This window comes from Otolemur garnettii, unplaced genomic scaffold, assembly GCF_000181295.1.
Source record: "Otolemur garnettii isolate 467f Iridium unplaced genomic scaffold, OtoGar3 scaffold00051, whole genome shotgun sequence".
NCBI classification, from domain to species: domain Eukaryota; kingdom Metazoa; phylum Chordata; class Mammalia; order Primates; family Galagidae; genus Otolemur; species Otolemur garnettii.
In genome coordinates, this window is record NW_003852446.1 from 9338198 (window position 1) to 9359358 (window position 21161).

General features: G+C 39.2%; 1 protein-coding gene and 1 pseudogene across 1 annotated transcript in view; both read left to right on the plus strand.

Moving 5' to 3' along the window:
• The window catches only part of CUNHXorf58 (chromosome unknown CXorf58 homolog), a 29760-nt gene extending 15284 nt beyond the window's left edge, over positions 1-14476 (plus strand). Inside the window, exons 6-8 of the mRNA XM_023514350.1 lie at positions 10750-10979; positions 13285-13441; positions 14300-14476. Of these exons, the coding sequence (XP_023370118.1) occupies positions 10750-10979; positions 13285-13441; positions 14300-14476 (564 nt within the window). The remainder of the gene's footprint in view (positions 1-10749; positions 10980-13284; positions 13442-14299) is intronic.
• Positions 14477-18900: 4424 nt separating this feature from the next.
• Positions 18901-19534, plus strand: LOC105887165 (annotated as a pseudogene).
• Positions 19535-21161: the final 1627 nt, after the last annotated feature.

Here is a 21161-nt window from a genome sequence, read left to right on the forward strand (position 1 = left end):
AAAAAAAAAAAAAAATTACAGTGGTGCATGATGGGGATTTGACCTAGTAGGGAAGGGTTCTCTTATTGTTTGGGTGCTCTCTGCTACAAGTAACAGAATACCTCCAACCACAACAGGTTTAAACAATAAAGGCCATTTATTATTCTTTCTTATGAAAAAAGTTCTGGCATAGGTGGTTCTTGGGCTAACAGGAATATCAGGGTCTTGATCAGCTTCTTTTCAGTCCTCTTGGCTTACTTCACATCGTAAAAAAGATGATTATCACATCCTCAGCTATGTGCAAAGGTAGGAAGAAGTGGACTCCTTGCATTTTTCTCTCTTTATCACAAGAAGGAAAATCTTTCCCAGAAGCCCCCATCAGACTTCCTCTCAGGTCCCACTGGTCAGAACTGGATCACGTGCTCCCCTAAGCCAATCACTGATAGAGGGAAATGGGATCTTTTCCTTCAATCGACTTAGAACAATCATGGTTCATGTGCTGGGGCTCCTTCCCTGAGCATATTGCTGTTCCATACTTGAAAAAAACAAATCAGGGCCCTGTGAGCAAAGGAGAAGTGGGAAATGGACAGACAATCCTGATTGGGTGGGCAGTCGGTCAATAGTGTGAATCACAGCCTCCCAGAGGCAGTGCTGATTGAGCTCAGTATAGGGATGAGCAGATGGCACAACCCAGGCAAAGGCTCTGTGGCAGGAGGAGCTTTAGGGCCTGAAAAGTTTGTAGAGCTAGAGAAATGAAAGCATGAAGGGTGTGGTATGCTGTCAGGCTGAAGGGTGACAAGAGAACATTATTCAGGGTTTAATACCATAATAAGGTATTTATTTTTTCCTTTATTCTATGTGCAACAAGAAGCTGGTGTGGTGTTTTAAGAAGTGAGGTAGGGCTCGGCACAGTGGCTCACACCTGTAATTGGCACTTTGGGAGACTGAGGTGAGAGGATTACTTGAGGCCAGGAGTTTGAGGCCAGCCTGGTCAATATATTAAGGCCCCATCTCTAAAAAATAAAAAATTATCTGGGCATGGTGGTCCATGCCTCTTTTCCTAGCTACTAAGGAGGCTGAAGCAGGAGGGTTGTTTGAGACACAGGAGTTTGATGTTACAATGAGTTATGATAATGCCACTGTACTCCAGCTTGGGTAACAGAGTGACACCTTATCTCTATTTTTTAAAAAAGAAGAAATGAGGCCGGGCATGGTGGCTCATGCCTATAATCCTAGCACTCTGGGAGGCTGAGGTGGGTGTATTGCCCTGAACTCAAAGGTTTGAGACCAGCCTGAGCCAGAGTGAGACCCTCTCTCTACCCAAAAAAGCCAGGCATTGTGGTGAGTGCCTGTAGTCCCAGCTACTTGGGAGGCTGAGACAAGAGAATCGCTTCAGCCCAAGAGTTGGAGGTTGCTGTGAGCTCCAACTGATGCCACAGCTCCAACTGATGCCACAGCTCCAACTGATGCCACAGCACTCTACCGAGGTCCACAAAGTGAGACTCTGTCCCAGTAAAAAATAAAAAAATAAATAAAAGAAGAAACAAGGTCATTTAACTTAATGTGTGAAGAGGTCCCCCTTGGCTGCAGTATAGAGAATGGATTAGAGGGCAGCAAGAGCCCTCTACTAGTTTGGAGGCTTCCGCAGTATTCCAGAAGAAATGGTGCTGGCTTGATTAAGGACGGTGATTCTGTAGACACAAGAGATAATTAGAGGAAAAAAGCAGTGGGCCTTGGTGACAGAGGGAAGGAAAATAAAGGAAAGTGTGCAGCGTGGCTCTTAGGTTTCTGGTTTATATAATTAGATGGATAGTAGTGCTAAATCAGGGAACTTAAACTAGATATCTGAAAAATAATAATAGCAAATGTTTCTCTAACACTAACTCCTTTTATTCTCACAACAACACAAGAGGCAGGTAGTATTATTACCCCCAATTTACAAGTTTTAAAGAAACAAGGAATCCCAAAATTCTAGCTCATAATAATAATATACAGGCATACCTGGTTTGACTGTGCTTTACTTTATTGCACTTTGCAGATAATGCATTTCTTACGAATTGAAGGCTGATGGCAACCCTGCATCAAGAAACTCTCGGTGACATTTTTCCCACAGCACATGCCCACTTTGTGTCTCTGTGTCAAATTATTATTACTATTTTTTTTGAGACTGAGACTCACTCTGTTGCCCTGGGTAGAGTGCTGTGCTGTCATAGCTCACAGCAACCTCAAACTCTTGGGCTCAAATGATCCTCTTGACTCAGCCCCCTGAGTAGCTGGAACTACAGGCACCCACCACAATGCCCGGCTAGTTATTCTATTTTTAGTAGAGATGGGGTCTCACTCTTGTTCAGGCTGGGCTATTGTAATTATTTTGGAGCACCATGGACCATACCCAAATAAGATGGCAAACTTAATTGATAAACATTTTATGTGTTCTGACTGTCCCACTGATCAGCCATTCCCCATCTCTCTCTCTCCCCACTGGCCTCCCTACTCTCTGAGACACAAAAATATTGAAATTAGGCCTATTAGTAACCCTACAGTGACCCCTAAGTGTTCAAGTGAAGGAAGAGTCACAGGTCTCTCCTTTTAAATCAAAAGCTAGAAATGATTAAGCTTAGTGAGGAAAGCATGTTGAAAGCTGAGATAGGGCAAAATCTAGGTTTCTTGTAGCAAATGGTTAACCATGTTGTAAATGCAAAGGATAAGTTCGTGAAGGAAATTAAAAGTGCTACTCCAGTGAACACACAAATGATAAAGCAAAACCACCTTATCACTGATATGGAAAAAGTTTAGTGGGCTGGATAGAAGATCAGAACAGCCACAACATTTCCCTATGCCAAAGCCTAATCCAGAGCAAGGTCCTAACTCTCTTAAATTCTGTGAAGGCTGAGAGAGGGGAGAAAGCTGCAGAAAAACATATTGGACACTAGCAGAGGATGGGTCATGAGGTTTAAGGAAGGAAACCATCTCCATAACATAAAAGTGCAAGGGGAAGCAGCAAGCACTGATGTAAAAGCTGCAGCAAAATCTAATCTATCCAGAATATCTAATCTCAGATCATTGATGAAGTTGGCTACACTAAATAACAGATTCTCAATATGCATAAAGCAGCTTTCTATCCAAAGAAGATGCCATCTATGACTTTCATAATTAGAGAGGAGAAGTCAATGCCAGGCTTCAAAGGACAAGCTGACTCTCTTGTTAGGGACTAATGCAGCTGGTGACTTTAATATTAAGCCACTACTCATTTAACATTCTGAAAATCCTAGAATGATGTAATCTTAAGAATTACATTAAATCTACTCTGCCTTTCCTCTGTAAATGGAACAACAAAACCTGGATGACAGTACATCTGTACATAGCATGGTTTACTAAATATTTTAAGCCCACAAAAAGAATTCCTTTCAAAATATTATTGCTCATTGACAGTGCATCTGGTCACCCAAAAGCTCTGATAGAGAGGTATAGGAGATTAATATTGTTTTCATGCCTGCTAACAAACTTCTGTTCTGTAGTCAATGGATTGAGGAGTAAATTTAACTTTCAAGTCTTATCATTTAAGAAACACATTTCATAAGGCTATAGCTGCCATAGATAGTGATTCTCTGATGGATCTGGGCAAAGTAAATTGAAAACTTTCTGGAAAGGATTCATCATTCTAGATGCCATCAAGAATATTTATGATTCATGAGAGGAGGTAAAAATATCAACACTGAAAGGAGTTTGGAAGAAGTTGATTCCAGCCCTCGTGGATGGCTTTGAAGGATTCAAGACTTTAGTGGAGAAAGTCATTGCAATTGTGGTAGAAATAGCAAGAGAACTAGAATTAGAAGTGGAGCCTGAAGATGTGACTGAATTGCTGTAATCTCATGATAAAACTTAAATGGATAAGGAGTTGTTTCTTATAGATGAGCAAAGAAAGTGCTTTCTTGAGATGGAATCTATTTCTAGTGAAGATGCCGTGAACATTGTTGAAATGACAACAAAGGATTTAGAATAGCGCATGAACTGGAGAGGGTAGAACGGGGTGGGGGATGAAAAGTACTTCTTGGGTACAGTGTGTACTACTTAGGTAATGGGCACACTAAAAGCTAGACTTCACTATACAATTCATCTACGTAACAAAAACCATTTGAACCCTTAAATCTATTAAAATAAAAAATTTTGAAAATACAATAGTAAATAAATTTAGTTGATAAACCTGTGGCAGAGTTGGAGAGACTGACTACGATATTGAAAGAAGTTCTGTGAGTAAAATACCACCAAACAACATTGCATACTATAGCGAAATTTTTCATGAAAAGAAATGTCAATCAATTCAGTAAACTTTTTTTTTATTAAATCCTGACTGTGTACATTAATGCACTCATGGGGTACAATGTGCTGATTTTATATACAATTTGGAATGCTTATATCAAACTGGTTAATAACTTCATTGTCATCTCATTTTAAAAATTACTAGCCAGGTGCGGTGGCTCACACCTCACTCTGGGAGGCCAAGGTGGATGGATTGCCTGAACTCATGGGTTCGAGACCAGCCTCAGCCAGAGCCAGAGTGAGACCTCGTCTTGAAAAATAGCCAGGCATTGTAGTGGATGCCTATAATCCCAGGTACTTGGGAGGCTGAGGCAAGAGAAGCCTAAGAGTTTGGGGTTGCTGTGAGCTATGAGGCCACAGCACTCTACCCAGAGCAACAAAGTATGACTCTGTCTCAAAAAAAAAAAAAAAAGAAAGAAAGAAAGAAAGAAAAGAAAAAGAAAACAAAATTGCTACAGCCACTCCAACCTTCAGCAGCCATCACCCTGATCAGTCAGCGGTCGTCAACATGGAAACAAGTTCCTCCACCAGCAAAAAGATTAAGACTTGCAGAAGACTCAAATGATTGTTAGCATTTTTTAGCAATAAAATATGTTTAATTAAGGTATGTGTATTTTTTAGACATAATGCCATTGAACACTTAAAAAACTACAGTATAATGTAAATATAACTTTTATTTATTTATTTTTATTTCAGGTTAAAAAAAGTGGATGGCAAAGGTGGCTCACGCCTGTAATCTTTTTTTTTTTTTTTTTGAGACGGAGCCTCAAGCTATCCCCCTGGGTAGAGTGCCATGGCATCATGCTCACAGCAACCTCCAACTCCTGGGCTCAAGCGAGTCTCCTGCCTCAGCCTCCCAAGTAGCTGGGACTACAGGCACCCGCCACAACGCCCGGCCATTTTTTTTTTGGTTGCAGCCATCATTGTTGTTTGGCGGGCCCGAGCTGGGGATTCGAACCCGCCACCTTAGGTGTATGTGGCTGGCGCCTTAGCCGCTTGAGCCACAGGCGCCGAGCCAATTTCAGGTTAATTTGAGGGTACAAAGAAATAGGTTTCAATGTTTGCATTTGTTAAATAGAGTCCCTCTATAATTATGTCCCACCCCCAAGAGGTGTGCCATATGCTCTTAACATTGTGTGCAGTAAGTGGGAGAACACCTGTCCCTGTCCCTCCTCCTCCTCTCCCCCCCCCCGCTTAGTCCCCCTCCCCCACCTTGAATTGATTTGAGTTTACTCTTAAGTGGTTGTGTATTTACTACTGGCTTCATAGTATTGAATACATTGGATTCTTGCGATACTTTACTTAGAAGAATGTGTTTCAACTCCGTCAGGTTAATACAAAAGATGTAAAGACTCCATTTTTTTTTTTTTTTTTTTTGCTGGGGCCAGGTTTGAACCCACCACCTCTGATATGTGGGGCTGGTGCCCTATTCCTTGAGCCACAGGCACTGCCCAAGACTCCATTTTTTAAATAGCTGAATAGTATTCCATGATATATATACCACAGCTTGTTAAACCATTTCTGGGTTGGTGGGCGTTTAGATTGTTTCCACATTTCGGCAATTGTAAATTGAGCTGTTATAAAGAATCTAGTGCAAATATCCTTATGATAAAATGATTTTTTTCTTCTGGGTAGATGCCTAATAATAGGATTGCAGGATCAAATGGGAAGTTTAATTTGAGTTCTTTGAGAACTCCCCATAATTCTTTCCAAAAAGGTTGTATTAGTTTACAGTCCCACCAACAGTATAAAAGTATTCCCTTCTCTCCACATCCACGCCAGCATTTGCAACTTTGGGACTTTGTAATATGGGCCATTCTCACTGGGGTGAGGTGATCTCTCAGGTTAGTTTTGATTTGCATTGCTCTGATGATTAGGGATGAAGAACATTTTTCAAATGTTTGTTAGCCATTTGTCTTCCTCAGAGAAGGTTCAGTTCATATCTCTTGCCCAGTGGTTGATGGGTAGCCACTACTTTTATTGATTAATTTGAGTTCTCTGTGTATTCTAGTTAACCCTTTGTCAGATTCATACCATACAAATATCTTTTCCTATTCTGAAGGTTGTCTTTTTGCTTTAATTGTTGTGTCCTTAGCTGTGCAGCTTAATTAAGTCCCATTTGTTTATTTTTGTTGTTGTTGCCATTATCGCTGAAGTCTTCTTCATAAACTCTTTCTCCAGGCCAATATCTTCAAGGGTTTTCCCCACACGTTCTTCTAAGATTTTTATCATTTAGTGTCTTAGATTTGAATCTTTTATCCATCTTGAGTCAATTTTTTTAAGTGGTGAAAGGTGCAGGTCCAATTTCAGTCTTTTACATGTGGTAATCCAGTTCTCCCAGAACCATTTGTTGAATAGGGATTCTTTTCCCCACATATGCTTTTGTTTGGTTTGTCAAAGATCAGATGGCAAGTAGAGACTAGTTTCTTTCTTTTTTTTTTTTTTTTTGAGACAGAGTCTCACTATGTTGCCCTTGGTAGAATGCCATGGTGTCACAGTTCACAGCAACCTCAAACTCTTAGACTTAAGCGATTCTCTACCTCAGCCTCCCCAGTAGCTGGGACTACAGGCATCTGCCACAATGCCTGGCTATTTTTTTTGTTGTAGTTGTCATTGTTGTTTAGCAGGCCTGGCCAGGGTTCGAACCTTCCAGCCCCAGTGTACGTGGCTGGCACCCTAACCATTGAGCAATGGGCACCGAGCCTAGACACTAGTTTCATCTCTTGGTTTTCTTTTCTGTTCTGTATGTCTATATCTCTATTTTTGTGTCAATACCATGCTGTTTTGATCACTGTGGACTTGTAATATAACCTGAGGTCTGGTAGAGTGATGCCTTGGCCTTTATTTTCATTACTATGAATTCCCTTGGCTGGCTTGGCACCCATAGCTCAGTGAGTAGGGCACCAGCCACATGCACTGAAGCTGGCAGGTTCAAGCCTGTCCCAGGACGCTAAACAATAACTGCAACCAAAAAATACCCAGGCGTTGTGGCAGGTGCCTATAGTCCCAGCTGCTTGGGAGACTGAGGCAAGAGAATCGCTTAAGCCCAAGAGTTTGAGGTTGCTGTGAGCTGTGACACCACGGCACTCTACCCAGGGTGACATAGTGAGACTCTGTCTGAAAAAAAAAAAAAGAATTGTCTTAGCTATACAGGTACTTTTCTGGTTCCATACAAAACAAAGTACTATTTTTTCCAGTTCTTCAAAGTATGATGTTTATATTTTAATGGAGATTGCATTGAATCTATAGATTGCTTTGGGTAGAATAGACATTTTAACAATGTTGATTCTTCCCAGCCAAAAGCATGGTTAAATATAACTTTTATATGCACCAGGAAACCAAAAAATTGTGTGATTAGTTTTATATTCAATATTCACTTTATTGTGGTTGTCTGGAATGGAACCTACAATCTCTCTAAGGTATGACTGTATTTGGCCTTAACTATTCGCTGAGTTGCTTCAATGTGAAACATAAAATTAATGCAGTGCCTTAGAGACTCCCAATTGTGTTTACTTCTTTTCAGAGCCTTAATCTATGAGTTTAGGTAATTTAACCAGGAATTAAGTAGAGCCTGGCATGCCAACTATCTTTGCTAAGGACATGGATCACAGACTTGCAGATTGTGAACATGTCAAGGATTAATATCACAAAGTAGAGTCCCCAGATAGACACACTGGAAGAGAGAGATAAGATGATTGCTGACGTTTATCGAGTCCTTATATGGTCATGTTTTTAGCTCTTTACCTACGTATTATCTCCTTTAATCTTCAAGTTTGTATATTATGTGACCTTTATGCAGGGGATAAAAATGATGTTTTACAAGGCTCAAAAAAATTTGCCCAAGGTCACACAGCTAATATGTTGTAGATCTGAGATGTTTACCCATTTTACTACTCCACTCATGGGAAATAAAAGATAAAAGCAGTCTTACTTAGCATGGTAGTACAAGACCATAAAAATGACCATGCCAGCTGAAACTATGCAAAGCAAGCTTAAGAATCGATGGGGAAAATTATGACTGTCCTAAGACTTTAACAAATTTCTGTCTGTTGTCTAAGCTACTTGGGAGGCTAAGAGAGAAAGGTTGCTTAAGCCCAGGAGCTTGAGACCAGCCTGGGCAACATAGGGAGACCCTGGGTCTTTAAAAAAAAGCATGTTTTTTAATCAAAACATTAAAAACTGTCTTGCTGTCTGTTATAAATACATACAAAAATGAAAGGAAAAAAATATTTAGTACGCCATAATTTAAAACATTGGAAACATTGAGAATTAAAGTGTTTTGTTTCTTTGTAAAAAAGTGTATCAACTGTGAATATATTGAAAACCATTGGATTGTATGCTTTAAATGGGTGAATTGTATGGTACATGAACCTCAATAAAGCTGTGAAAAAAATGAACCTATCAAAAGTAATTTGAACAATGCTCAGTGCTTGCCTTGTTCTTCTTGTATCATTTGAAATATGGAGCAAGCATCTTTTCTATGTCTTGGTGAATTGTCATATTTCTTTTTAAGTTTGGATCAGCTGCCAACATTTTAGTCTTTGCACTTTGAACGTTGTGAAATATCTCAGAGTTCCTTCAATGTGAAATTTTTTTTGGCCAGCGTCACTTCCTCTGGGAAAGCTTCATCCTTTTCATCACAGCCTCTTTCCTCATTTATGTTGATAAGTTCACCCTCACCAAGTTCCTCTAGCTACATATCTGCAGTGTCTTGAATGATGGCAGTGTCAGTATTCCCACAGTTACCTATTTCTTCTAGAACTCCATTTATGTTCGATCCCAAAAGTTATCACTTTTTGTCTCTTTGCTAGCCAATTCCCTCTTTCAAGTTTCCATTTTTATAAAATGACACATGGGCTTACCGCTGGGAAACAAAGAGGCAACACAATTACATACTTTGCTGTCTGTGTGTGAATTGAATAACAGATTCACAGTGACCAGTCACTGACAGGCTTTGGAAGAAATGTCATGATTTGTCACTAATCATGATGCCCATCTGTCATTTATGCAGTGATCTATGGACTAAAGAGCTAGCAGCAGAGTTTGTGTTTTATATAATTGCTCAGAATTATGCCATAGCAACTGAAATTGGAGCTGTTTTGTTGGGGGACTGGTATTATTAAATGTAATAGTGTTGATTGAAATTCATGCATGCTAAAATGGTACAAAAGGAGGACTGCCTCTGTGTATATATGAGTGTGTGTGTACATGGGAGTGTCACTATGTAATGTATTCTAAAGGCCTTGTTCTTATTCCTTTTCCTAGCATTGTAGTTCTCCTCCCCTATTTCTAGCTCTTAAACATACATTTATGTTAATTGATTATATATACTGTATTTGTATTTTGGTATTCCTAATTTGATATTTTAAACTTGAAAAAAGAAAATTAGGATTTCTACAAATATTCCAAATGAAAATAGTGAAATTCTCCACTTAGCACCAGAAATGAGCTCATCATTTCTAAAAGGATTTGCACAAATGTCCTCTCAACTCAAGCATCTTATGAAAAAGCACTACCAGGTATGCAGAATACCTGGCTATTATCATTAATTTTTAGATCCATTTGAGTTTACTATATCTGCATTATATGTATATTTGCTATAAAATGATTATGAATTACGTAAATATCTAGTGAGTGTGATGCTATGTGCATTATACTGTGTGACATGGATCCTGCCATCCAGTAAGAAAGCTAAGATGTACATAGATAATGAAAATATTGAATAGTCAGTAAGAAGAGCCAGAGAAGAGAGATGCTGATAAAATTCAGAGATGAGATCACAGAACGCCTTTTGGATTAGTGACATTTGAGTGGAGCCTTCAGAAGTATGTCTAAAAACATTTTAAGGCACCCACAACCAATCACTTAATTTTTTTTAAAGATAGTGTCTCACACGGTTGCCCAGGCTGGAGTGTAGTAGTGTGATCATAGCCTACTGTATCTTTGAACTCCTAGGCTCAAGTAATCCTCCTCCTTAGCCTCTCAAGTAGCTGGGACTACAGGGACATGCCACCACACCCAGCTAATTTATTTATTTATTTGTAGAGACTATGTTTCCCAGGCTGGTTTCAAATTCCTGGCCTCAAGCAATCCTCCTACCTCAACTTCCCAAAATGCTGGGATTACGAGTCACCACATCCAGCCCCACAACCAATCATTCTTTTTTTTTTTTTGAGACAGAGCCTCAAGCTGTCCCCATGCGTAGAGTGCTGTGGCATCATAGCTCACAGCAACGTCCAACTCCTGGGCTCAAGCGAGTCTCCTGCCTCAGCCTCCCAAGTAGCTGGGACCACAGGTGCCCGGCTATTTTCTGATTGCAGCCGTCGTTGTTGTTTGGCAGGCCCAGGCTGGATTTGAATCCACTGCCTTAGGTGTATGTGACTGGCGCCTTAGCCACTTGAGCCACAGGCACCGAATCCCCAATCATTCTTAATTGTTTATTCCATACAGTATTCCAGTCTTTTGGATGAGACTCCTGCACTTTCTGGTGGCAGAAATAACTACTGGCGAAAATTAAGCCTAGAAGATATTCCCAGGACAATGATAATGCATGACATAATTGATTATGCGGAGTCTAAAGTAATCTCAAACCGTCTACGAAAAGAAATGAAATACCTGTTACAGAGACCAAGAACAGAAGAGATGCGTCAGCACCAACTACAGATTGTTTCTGAAATTAGGTAAGAGAGATCTTTCATTGGAGTTACAATACTAGGTACATACTTGAAAATGTTCACATTCTGTCAGATAGCTCACTAAAGATAGTAATAGGGCATATGGGGAAAAGAGAATTGGGGCAGATTGCTCAAAACTTATGCAACTTTGTAAACAGAGCACTAACAAAAAGGACAATTGGTACTTGGGGAGATAACTTGTACCACCAGGCAGGCAGTTCAGTGTAGCTGGAGGCTACCACGTGAAATATAAAAAATGTACAATGACAGAGTGGAAATGTTGGCAACTCTTTAATTAGAGCAGGTAGTGGACAGAGACAGTGCGAATGGAAGTGGAGCCCTGGGCCAGGCATGGTTGCCTTTTAAGCAGATGTGAGAGGCAGCACAGCCAAAACCCAAGAGACATCCAAGATGGTGGGGTGGGCAGTGGGGGAATAGAGTGGAGGGCAGTAAGAGTAGGCTAAGGCAGGGTGTGCCTTTCTGAGGAGAGAGCCCTTACTGCAGGTGCTAATTTTTGTTTTCATAAATATAGCCAAAAGGGCTCTCATTGCCCATGCTGCACAGATCTGAGGGCTTTTTCCTTTTCTGCTGAAGGTTATAATTCTATTTTTGCTATTCTGGCTCCCCTTGCCTAGAATAAATTGCATATAAATTAGAGTGACATTATTCCCTTCTTTACCAATAGCATGTGAGCCAGTTCACATTATAGAAATGCATGTTGTAACAAAATAGATGCATTATGATCTGAAACAACAAGGACAGAATATGACTGTTCCAATTATGTTCCTTTTTTCTTTCCATTATTAAGTCTCACCTAGCCTATCTTATTTACAAATTCAGCTGGCTTTCTTAAGAAAAAGAAAGAGATAATAAGACTGATAAATACCTCTTGGTAATCTATTTTCACACACTCATATTTGAAATGAAAAATACTCCTTTAGTATATGAAGAAGACACTGATGACCCACTGTCAAGCAAACATGCTGGGTTTTTTTCAGGAGTAGAGATGAGTGATGCTGACCCAATAACATAATATAACCCATTTATTTTATGATCAGGGCTATACATTTGCCAGACAGATGGCCTGGTTTAGGGCACAGTCTGTCATCATGAAATAGATTTTCTCTAACTCATCCATATGAGCACTGAATATAGAAAGAACTTAACCCTATTACTACCAAGGTCAAATAAATGATGTAATTTTCTCTGCCACCATATATAACCCTGGGTTCCCTGCTATTTGGATTTATGCTACTGATTATCCAAGAATAAGTCACTTAAGAGTCAAATAAGTAGCCAAATTCTAAATCAATTGAAGAGGAGAAATACTTTCACAAAGGCGTTTTTAAATGCAGTCTTCATTTGGGATCTTCTAGAGCAGCGGTTCTCAACCTGTGGGTCGTGACCCACAGGAACTGTATTAAAGGGTCGCGGCATTAGAAAGGTTGAGAACCACTGTTCTAGAGGCAAACCCAGAGACAAAAATTTGAGTATAAGTAATTTGTCTGGGAGGTAATCTCTGGAACCATTGAAAGGAGGGGGTTGAGAGGTGAAACAGAGAAGGGAAAGCAGCCAAAATAGTATGTGTTAGCAAGCAGGTTACCACTATGGGTAACTAGACCTTAATTCCTCCTGGGAATGTCAGAGCCAATGTACAACATGCAACTCAGAGTTATCCCACAGGGGCAAGAGAGTTGGGTACTGGTACACCGACACCCATTGGTCATTGTTTAAGGTTTTACCTAGGAGGGAAGGTATTAATCCTCAGGTACTTTTGGCCTCTCCTACATATGGATGGGCTCTTGTTTTCAAAGAAAGCTTTCAGGCTGAGTGATGCAGATTCTGGCAGTTGAAAGATGGGCCTATATGCCCTGCAGTGGTAATGCCAGTGGGATTGTGGGCATAGCACCAACTGTATCTGATCCCAATACTGATAAAAACAGCTTGTTTTTTCAACCACTAAGAAATGTAATACTTTTTTGTATTAGTGTATGGTGTAAAAAACCTAGATTCAGATGGCTACTACACAGTATTTGCCAGGAAAACTAATTTTAAATTGATATCAGCTTTTATAATTTTCATTATCATTGTTGTCAACATCATCACTAATATACCTTTATAAGTGCCAGATAAAGAACTATGCTATGTAAACTCAAGCAGAAATGATAACTTTAACCTAAAAGCATACACGCAGTATTACTGGGATCTATGATTTATTTGCTAAAGAAGGCTTTAATAAATTTTGGAACTTGCTTTACATATAAATTTTATTTTGTATGATTTTTCTGTCTATAATGCAAATATTTTCTAGGTATCCATCTTTCTCAATTACCCAACCTTTATATCGGTCCTGGAGACAGCAAAGTCAAGTTAAACATCTAGGTCGTCGATCCAAGAAAGCTCAAATGAAGGTTGAAAAAATGAAAAAAGCTTATTTGGCTAAAGAAAAAAATGCTTCTACGGTGACCGTAAGTTTAACTTTTACTGAATTCATTATTTTGGACAATCTTCCAACTGCCTGTAAGTAATTCTACTTGCAAAAGTGAAATTTTCTTGACCTACATGAGTTCAAGGCTGAAACACCTTTGGCATATTATACTTTGGATAGTACTAATTTCATCTCAGTAACACATATTTTTAAAATTCTTAAACAATATTTGTAACAATTCTGATAAACACCAGCTGTTTTGGCTCCACATTAGTGTGAGTTGGCAACAAAACTACTGTCTCTCAGTGTTGACACTTTTGATTCAGAATATCTCTCTCTGATGGTGCTCTTCTCAAAATGGAAGTCATTTCTGGCCAGGCTCAGTGGCTCACGCCTGTAATCCTAGCAGTCTGGGAGGCCAAGGCAGGTGGATTGCTTGAGCTCAGGAGTTCAAGACCAGCCTGGCCTAAGCAAGAGTGAGATCACATCTCTGAAAAATTAGCCAGGCATTGTGGCAGGCGCCTGTAGTCCCAGCTACTTGGCAGGCTAAGGCAAGAGGATCACTTGAGCCCAAGAGTTTGAGATTGCTGTAAAGTATGATGCCAAGGCACTCTACCAAGGGCGACAAAGTGAGACCCTGTCTCAAAAAAGAAAAAAATGGAAGTCATTTCTAGCTAAACTTATTAAAAGCTACACTATGTAAAGCCTGCGTCAGTATACTTTTACATTGTAGAAATATTTACAGGAAACATGTACTCATGTATTACTTTGTAATTTTAAAAAATATACAGTAAATTTGGGGGGATAAGGCTAAATATAAAGAGTCAAATATAAAAGTATAAAGTAGTGAAAAACAAATATAAAAACACTTCTCACTTTTATTTATAATTCTGCTTAGGAACTGACAATGGACACAGCAGGTGCAAAGCAACAACAGACAATAATCATCTCCACCCCATCTTTTAACATTGTGAAAATTGATGAGCCCATTTCAGACAGTGATTCAGAAAAAGAAAAAAAGGACTTATTTACCTGGTCTCAAGATGTATGTGTTGGTAGTTCTCCGCCATATTAATGCACAGCTAATTGACAGAAAACCAAAGTTGTTTAATAACCTGCTTGTCTGTTTATAAATGATAAGGTTGAGCAATAAAGGAAAATAAAACAGAATCCAGTGTTCTGTATGCTTTCTTAACTAAATGTGTGACATATTTTTAGGCCTTTTTATATTACCATAGTTGCAAATATTTTTTTTACTGAGAGAATTTTAATCTGAACACATTATTTCTACTAGATGCCTTCAAATTGGCAGTATACAGTTTTGTTCAAGAAATGATGAATAAATTAGTCCCTGGGACTTTTATTTGATTTTGATCTTCCTTCATTTAAAAAAAATCTGAACAGGCCCTGCTTAGCATAAATATTAGAATTCACAGAATAAAAGGCTGCTCGAGTCAGCTTCCAGTGTCTTTTTTTTTTTTTTAGTTGAATGTTGTTTTTACAGAACAGCTTGTGAATGACCTATTCTGAATGATAATAAAAATAATAATGGATTTGTTGCTACAGTAGGTGTGACATAGCATAGCTAATCATTATTGAGCATTGTAAGCACCTGAAGCAGAATGTTGCATCTGCTTTGTTGTTGTATTTTGGATATTTTTCAAGTACAAAGACAGTTTTGAGTAATATTTATCAATTTCATTTTGAATTGATAAATTCTCGTTCGTGATATAGTACAAATTATTGATTTCTTTTTTGATCCAGACAATAGGATTATATCAAACCCTAGCAGAGGGTGTGATAATTAAACAAAGTACAATTAGTTATCAAACTTTAAAAATACAATTTTTTATTTTGCTTAAAATGGACAGGTTGATTGCTGATCTAACTCAGGCATGGCAGCCTACAAAAGGGTCCCATTCTCTGCTAAAATATTCTCAAATGTTAAAGAATATTGGAGTAAAAGTGTGTATTCTCACTAGGATATATTTAACAGAAATGCACACTCTTTAATATTAATACATGGTCATACAGTGTCCATAAAGGGAGGCATAATCCCCTTGTTTTCAGAGCTCATACTGGACACTGGTTGAATAGAAAAAAACCTATTTGTCCTCATAAGTCATACATATTCTCATTCATTTATTTGGGAAGCAGTCTCTCATCGGATCAAATGCATATCAGATTCTGCCTACCTATGATAATAATGAAGCTAAAGGAAGATTTCAGGTAGCAAGATGAAAGAAAAGGACAAAGGAAGGACATACTCTTTATATTTCAGGGTTCCAACTTCTCATATTTCATTAGCTGTAGCTACTTGTCATCATAACACCTAGTAACAAAGGAAGCTAAGAAAATGTACCTTTGTTCTGGGCAGTTATGTACCAAACTAAAATTCTGTTGTTATAAGAAAAAAAAGGGGGGGGTAATGGATATTAAGGCACAGCTAGGATCTGCTGCCAGACAGAGATCATGTCTTCTATTGATTCTTTTAATTCACATTAAACAATGTAACTAAATCACAAAAAAAAATTTTTAAAGTAGAAGTATATATAATTTCAACACCATAATATAACTGTTTTCATTTGCTTATACCTTTCTTTTTTTTAAATAGTTTTGTTAATTTTTTTTAATTTTTAAAGTATTTATTTATTTATTTATTGAGACAGAGTCTCACTCTGTCACCCTCGGTAGAGTGCAGTGGCATCACAGCTCACAGCAACTTCCAACTCTTGGGTTTAAGCGATTCTCTTGCCTCAACCTCCTGAGTAGCTGGGACTACAGGCACCTGCCACAACGCCTGGCTATTTTCTGTTGCAGTTGCCACTGCTGTTTTAGCAGGCCGGGGCTGGGTTCAAACCCGCCACCCTCGGTATGTGGGGCTGACGCCTTATCCACTGAGCCACAGGTGCCGCCCTACTTATACCTTTCTAATCTATCTAAATACATATATATTTTTCACATGGTGGTAATCATAGGTAACATGTAGACTTAAACCTTTCACTTAATCTTATGTCTTAAACATTGTCCATTTAAAAAAATAGCCTATCAAGTTGATAAAGCATAATTTACCTAGCCATACCCATATCATTGGCTATTTTAGTTTTTAATTTTCTAATTTTTCACTACCATAGGTAATTAATATTACAATGAATGTCTTCATACATAGTGTTCTTTATTTTGGTTATCTTTCTGTTATTTATTTTTAACCTAATAGCACTGTAATCAAGAGAACATGATTTATATGATACTGATTCTGGGAAACTTGCTGGGACTTGTTTTATAGCCAAGTACATGGTCAGTTTGGAGGGGAGGGGAGGGCAGAGGACGGATGGAGGGAGGGTAATTGGTGGGACCACACCTACGGTGCATCTTACAAGGGTACATGTGAAATTTACTAGCTGTAGAGTATGAATATCTTAACACAATAACTAGGAGAATGCCATGAAGGCTATGTTAACCAGTTTGATGAAAATATTTCAAATTGTGTGTGGAACCAGCACATTGTACCCCATGATTGCATTAATGTGCACAGCTATGATTTAATTAAAAAAAAGAGAGAGGGCTCGGCGCCTGTGGCTCAAGTGGCTAAGGCGCCAGCCACATACACCTAAGGTGGTGGGTTCAAATCCCCAGCCCGGGCCCGCCAAACAACAATGATGGCTGCAACCAAAAAAAATGGCCGGGCGTTGTGGCAGGCGCCTGTAGTCCCAGCTACTTGGGAGGCTGAGGCAGGAGACTCGCTTGAGCCCAGGAGTTGGAAGTTGCTGTGAGCTGTGATGCCATAGCACTCTACCCAAGGGGACAGCTTGAGGCTCTGTCTCAAAAAAAAAAAAGAGAGAGAGAGAGACACTCACAAAAATGGTTCTTGTACTCTTAAGAAAAATGTGCATTCTCTATAGCTGGATACAAAGTTCTATAGATATACGTCCTTTAGATCAAACTTGTTAATCATATTATGTTTTCCATATGCTAATTTTTGATCTGTGTGACATCAATTATTGAGAAATGGGTATGTTATGTATATCTCTACTATGGTGGTGAACTTGTCAGTTTCTCATCATAGTTCTTTCCATTTTTGCTTTATGTTATTTGAAGATATCATTAGGTACCTATGTAATTTTGGAATTAGCATCTCTTCCTGGTGATTAAAACCTGTTGTCATTATGTAGTTACTAATTTTGTCTTGAAGAGTATTTTGTCCAATATGAGCAGAGCTATTCTATAGTTTTCTTCTGGTTAATGCCTGCCTGGCATATCCCCTTCCATCTTTTTTTTTTTTTTTCAACCTTTTCATGTGTCAGAAACTGGCTAGAGGCTCACTAATGCCATTTTCCTGAGAACACAAGACAGCATTTCCCAGCTTTCTTTGCAGTTTATGTTGGGACCATGTGAGCTGACTTCTGACCATTTTAGCCCCTAAAATGTTTTTTTGTTTTTTGTAGAGACAGAGTCTCACTTTATAGCCCTCGGTAGAGTGCCATGGCACCACAGCTCACAGCAACCTCCAACTCTTGGGCTTAGGCGATTCTCTTGCCTCAGCCTCCCGGGTAGCTGGGACTACAGGTGCCCACTACAACATCCAGCTATTTTTTGTTGTAGTTTGGCCCGAGCCAGGTTTGAACCCACCACCCTTGGTATATGGGGCCGGGACCGTACCTACTGAGCCACAGGTGCTGTCCGGCCCCTAAAATGTTATACATGCTCTTAAGTTTTACCTATCTCCTCCCTCCCCCTTCCCCTCTCTCCTGTGCATATGGCTCAAGACAAAGAACTCTAAAGTGGAAGAAGCAGGACTGAATGATCCCAGATTCCTGTATCACTGACTGAAGGAAAGACAGCCAGAGCAGCAGCATGATTTGACGAACTGTGATGTGAGCAAGAAATAAGCTTTGTTGTCTTAAGCCCCATGCATTCGTAGGAGTCATTTGTTAACTAGGAACTAACATTAGTTATTCCAATACTTTTTTTTTTTTGAGACAGAGTCTCACTATGTCACCCTCAGTAGAGTGCATGGCATCACAGCTCACAGCAACCTCAGACTCTTGGGCTTCAGTGATTCTCTTGCCTCAGCCTCTCAAGTAGCTGGGACTACAGGCACCTGCCACAACGCCCAGCTATTTTTTGCTTGTAGTTGTCATTGTTGTTTGGCAGGCTCGGCCTGGGCTTGAACCGGGCTCGAACCCTCCACCTTCGGTGTATATGGCTGGCGCCCTAGCCACTGAGCTACAGGAGTTGAGCCACTCTGATACAATGTTAAACACTGTCTTTGTGTTTTAGGTTTTCTGTAGGACATTGCAAATATCTAGATTGTTTTGTTTTGATCCAATCTGAGGATATATTTCAACTGGTGAGTTTAGTCCATTTATACTTTATTGCAATTTTGTTTTTCTTAAAAAATTTCTGGATTGCAGTACATTGAGCTCCATAGAGACAGCACAAGGGTAAATGAGAGCCAGACGGAAAATTTTAAAATTTTCTGAGGAAAAATAACTAAACATGGGCAAAGGAGGTCCTAAGAAGCTGAGAGGCAAAATGTCATCATATGCATTCTTTGTGCAAACTTGTCGGGAGGAGCACAAGAAGAAGCACCCAGATGCTTCAGTCAACTTCTCAGAGTCTTCTATGAAGTGCTCAGAGAGGTGGAAGACCATGTCTGCTAAAGAGAAAGGAAAATTTGAAGATATGGCAAAGGCGGGCAAGGCCCGTTATGAAAGAGAAATGAAAACCTATATTCATAAATCTCCTAAAGGGGAAACAAAGAAGAAGTTCAAGGATCCCAATGGAACCCAGAGGCCTCCTTCGGCCTTTTTCTTGTTCTGTTCTGAGTATCGCCCAAAAATCAAAGGAGAACATCCCGGCCTATGCATCAGTGATGTTGCAAAGAAGCTGGGAGAGATGTGGAATAACACTGCTGCGGATGACAAGCAGCCTTATGAAAAGAAGGCTGCAAAGCTGAAGGAAAAATACGCAAAGGATATTGCTGCAGACCGAGCTAAAGGAGAGCCTGATGCAGGATAAAGGGAGTCATCAGGCTGAAAAAAGCAAGAAAAAGAAGGAAGAGGAGGAAGATGAGGAAGATGAAGAGGATGAAGAGGAGGAGGAAGGTGAAGATGAAGAAGATGATGAATGAATTGGTTCTAGCGCAGTTTTTTTCTTGTCTATAAAGCATTTAACTCCCCTGTACAGAACTCACTCCTTTTAAAGAAAAAAATTGAAATGTGAGACTGTGTAAGATTTGTTTTTAAACAGTACAGTGTCTTTTTTTTGTATAGTTAACACACTTCCGAATGTGTCTTTAGATAGCCCTGTCCTGGTGGTATTTTCAATAGCCACTAACCTTGCCTGGTGCAGTATGGGGGTTGTAAATTGGCATGGAAATTTAAAGCAGGTTCTTATTGGTGCACAGCACAGATTAGTTATATATGGGGATGGTAGGTTTTTCATCTTCAGTTGTCTCTGATGCAGCTTATACAAAATAATTGTTGGTCTGTTAACTGAATACCACTCTGTAATTGCAAAAAAAAAGTTGCAGCTGTTGACATTCTGAATGCTTCTAAGGCAATACAATTTTTTTTATTAGTTCTGTTGTCTTTTTCATAGGTCTGAAATTTTTCTTCTTGAGAGGAAGCTAGTCTTGCTTTTTGCCCATTATGGATCACACGAATTAATACATTGTTTATCTTTTCATATAATTAGCTGATAAAATTTTTTGGTCTACACACACAAAAAATTGTTTTTAAATCTCTGTAGATCTTCTCTGTGGTCATATTGCAATTTTAATTAATGATCGATATATTTGGAATTATTTTTACATTTTGTTTTGTGCTATCTGTCCCGCATTTTCTATGTCTTCCCCTCCCCTTCCCTGTTTTCTTTCAGAATTTTTTTTTAATTCCACTTTTGTCCCTCTATCATTTTGGAAGTTATACACTATTTTTATTCTTAGTGATTACTCTTCAATTTTAGCATGTGTACTTAAAGTCTAAAGTTAATGAATAACTCCACTCTCCTCCTGAATTGAAGATGCTAATCACCATCCTTTTGTCTTATAAGTTATTGTTATATCAGATATTTTAGCACTATCTTCTTTTTAAACTCCAAATTAGACATTATTATTGTTCTATAAATCTCAGGCTCTCCTTCTGGAATCATTTTTTCTTTATCCCAATGTATACTCTGTTTTAAATATTTTTGAGACAGAATCTTGTTCTGTCACCCAGGCTAGAGTGCAATGGCATCATAGCTCGTTACATCATAGCTCATTACAACCTCAAACTCCTGGGCTCAAGTGAGCTGGGACTACAGGAAGATGCCACCACACCCAGCTAATTCTTTCTATTTTTTGTAAAGATAGTGTCTGGGGTCTCATTCTTGTTCAGGTTGGTCTCAAACTCCTGGCCAAGTGATCTTCCTGCCTCAGCCTCCCGGAATGCTAGGATTAAGGAGTGAGCCACCATGCCTGGCCCTGATGTGTACTCTTAAAAGCTCCCATAATGAGCACCTGTTAGTGATAACTCTTTCCATTTTTGTTTTTCCAAAAAGTCCTCATTTTGCCCTTTGTCTTTCTTTGTTGTTGTCGAGTTTTAGTTTCAAATATATTTCCATTAGAAATCATATTTATTTTTTCCAAAATTAAAAAATATTTTTAGGGTGGCACCTATGGCTCAGTGAGTAGGGCGCTGGCTCATATATCGAGGGTGGCGGGTTCAAACCCAGCCCTGGCTAAACTGCAACAAAAAAATAGCCAGGCGTTGTGG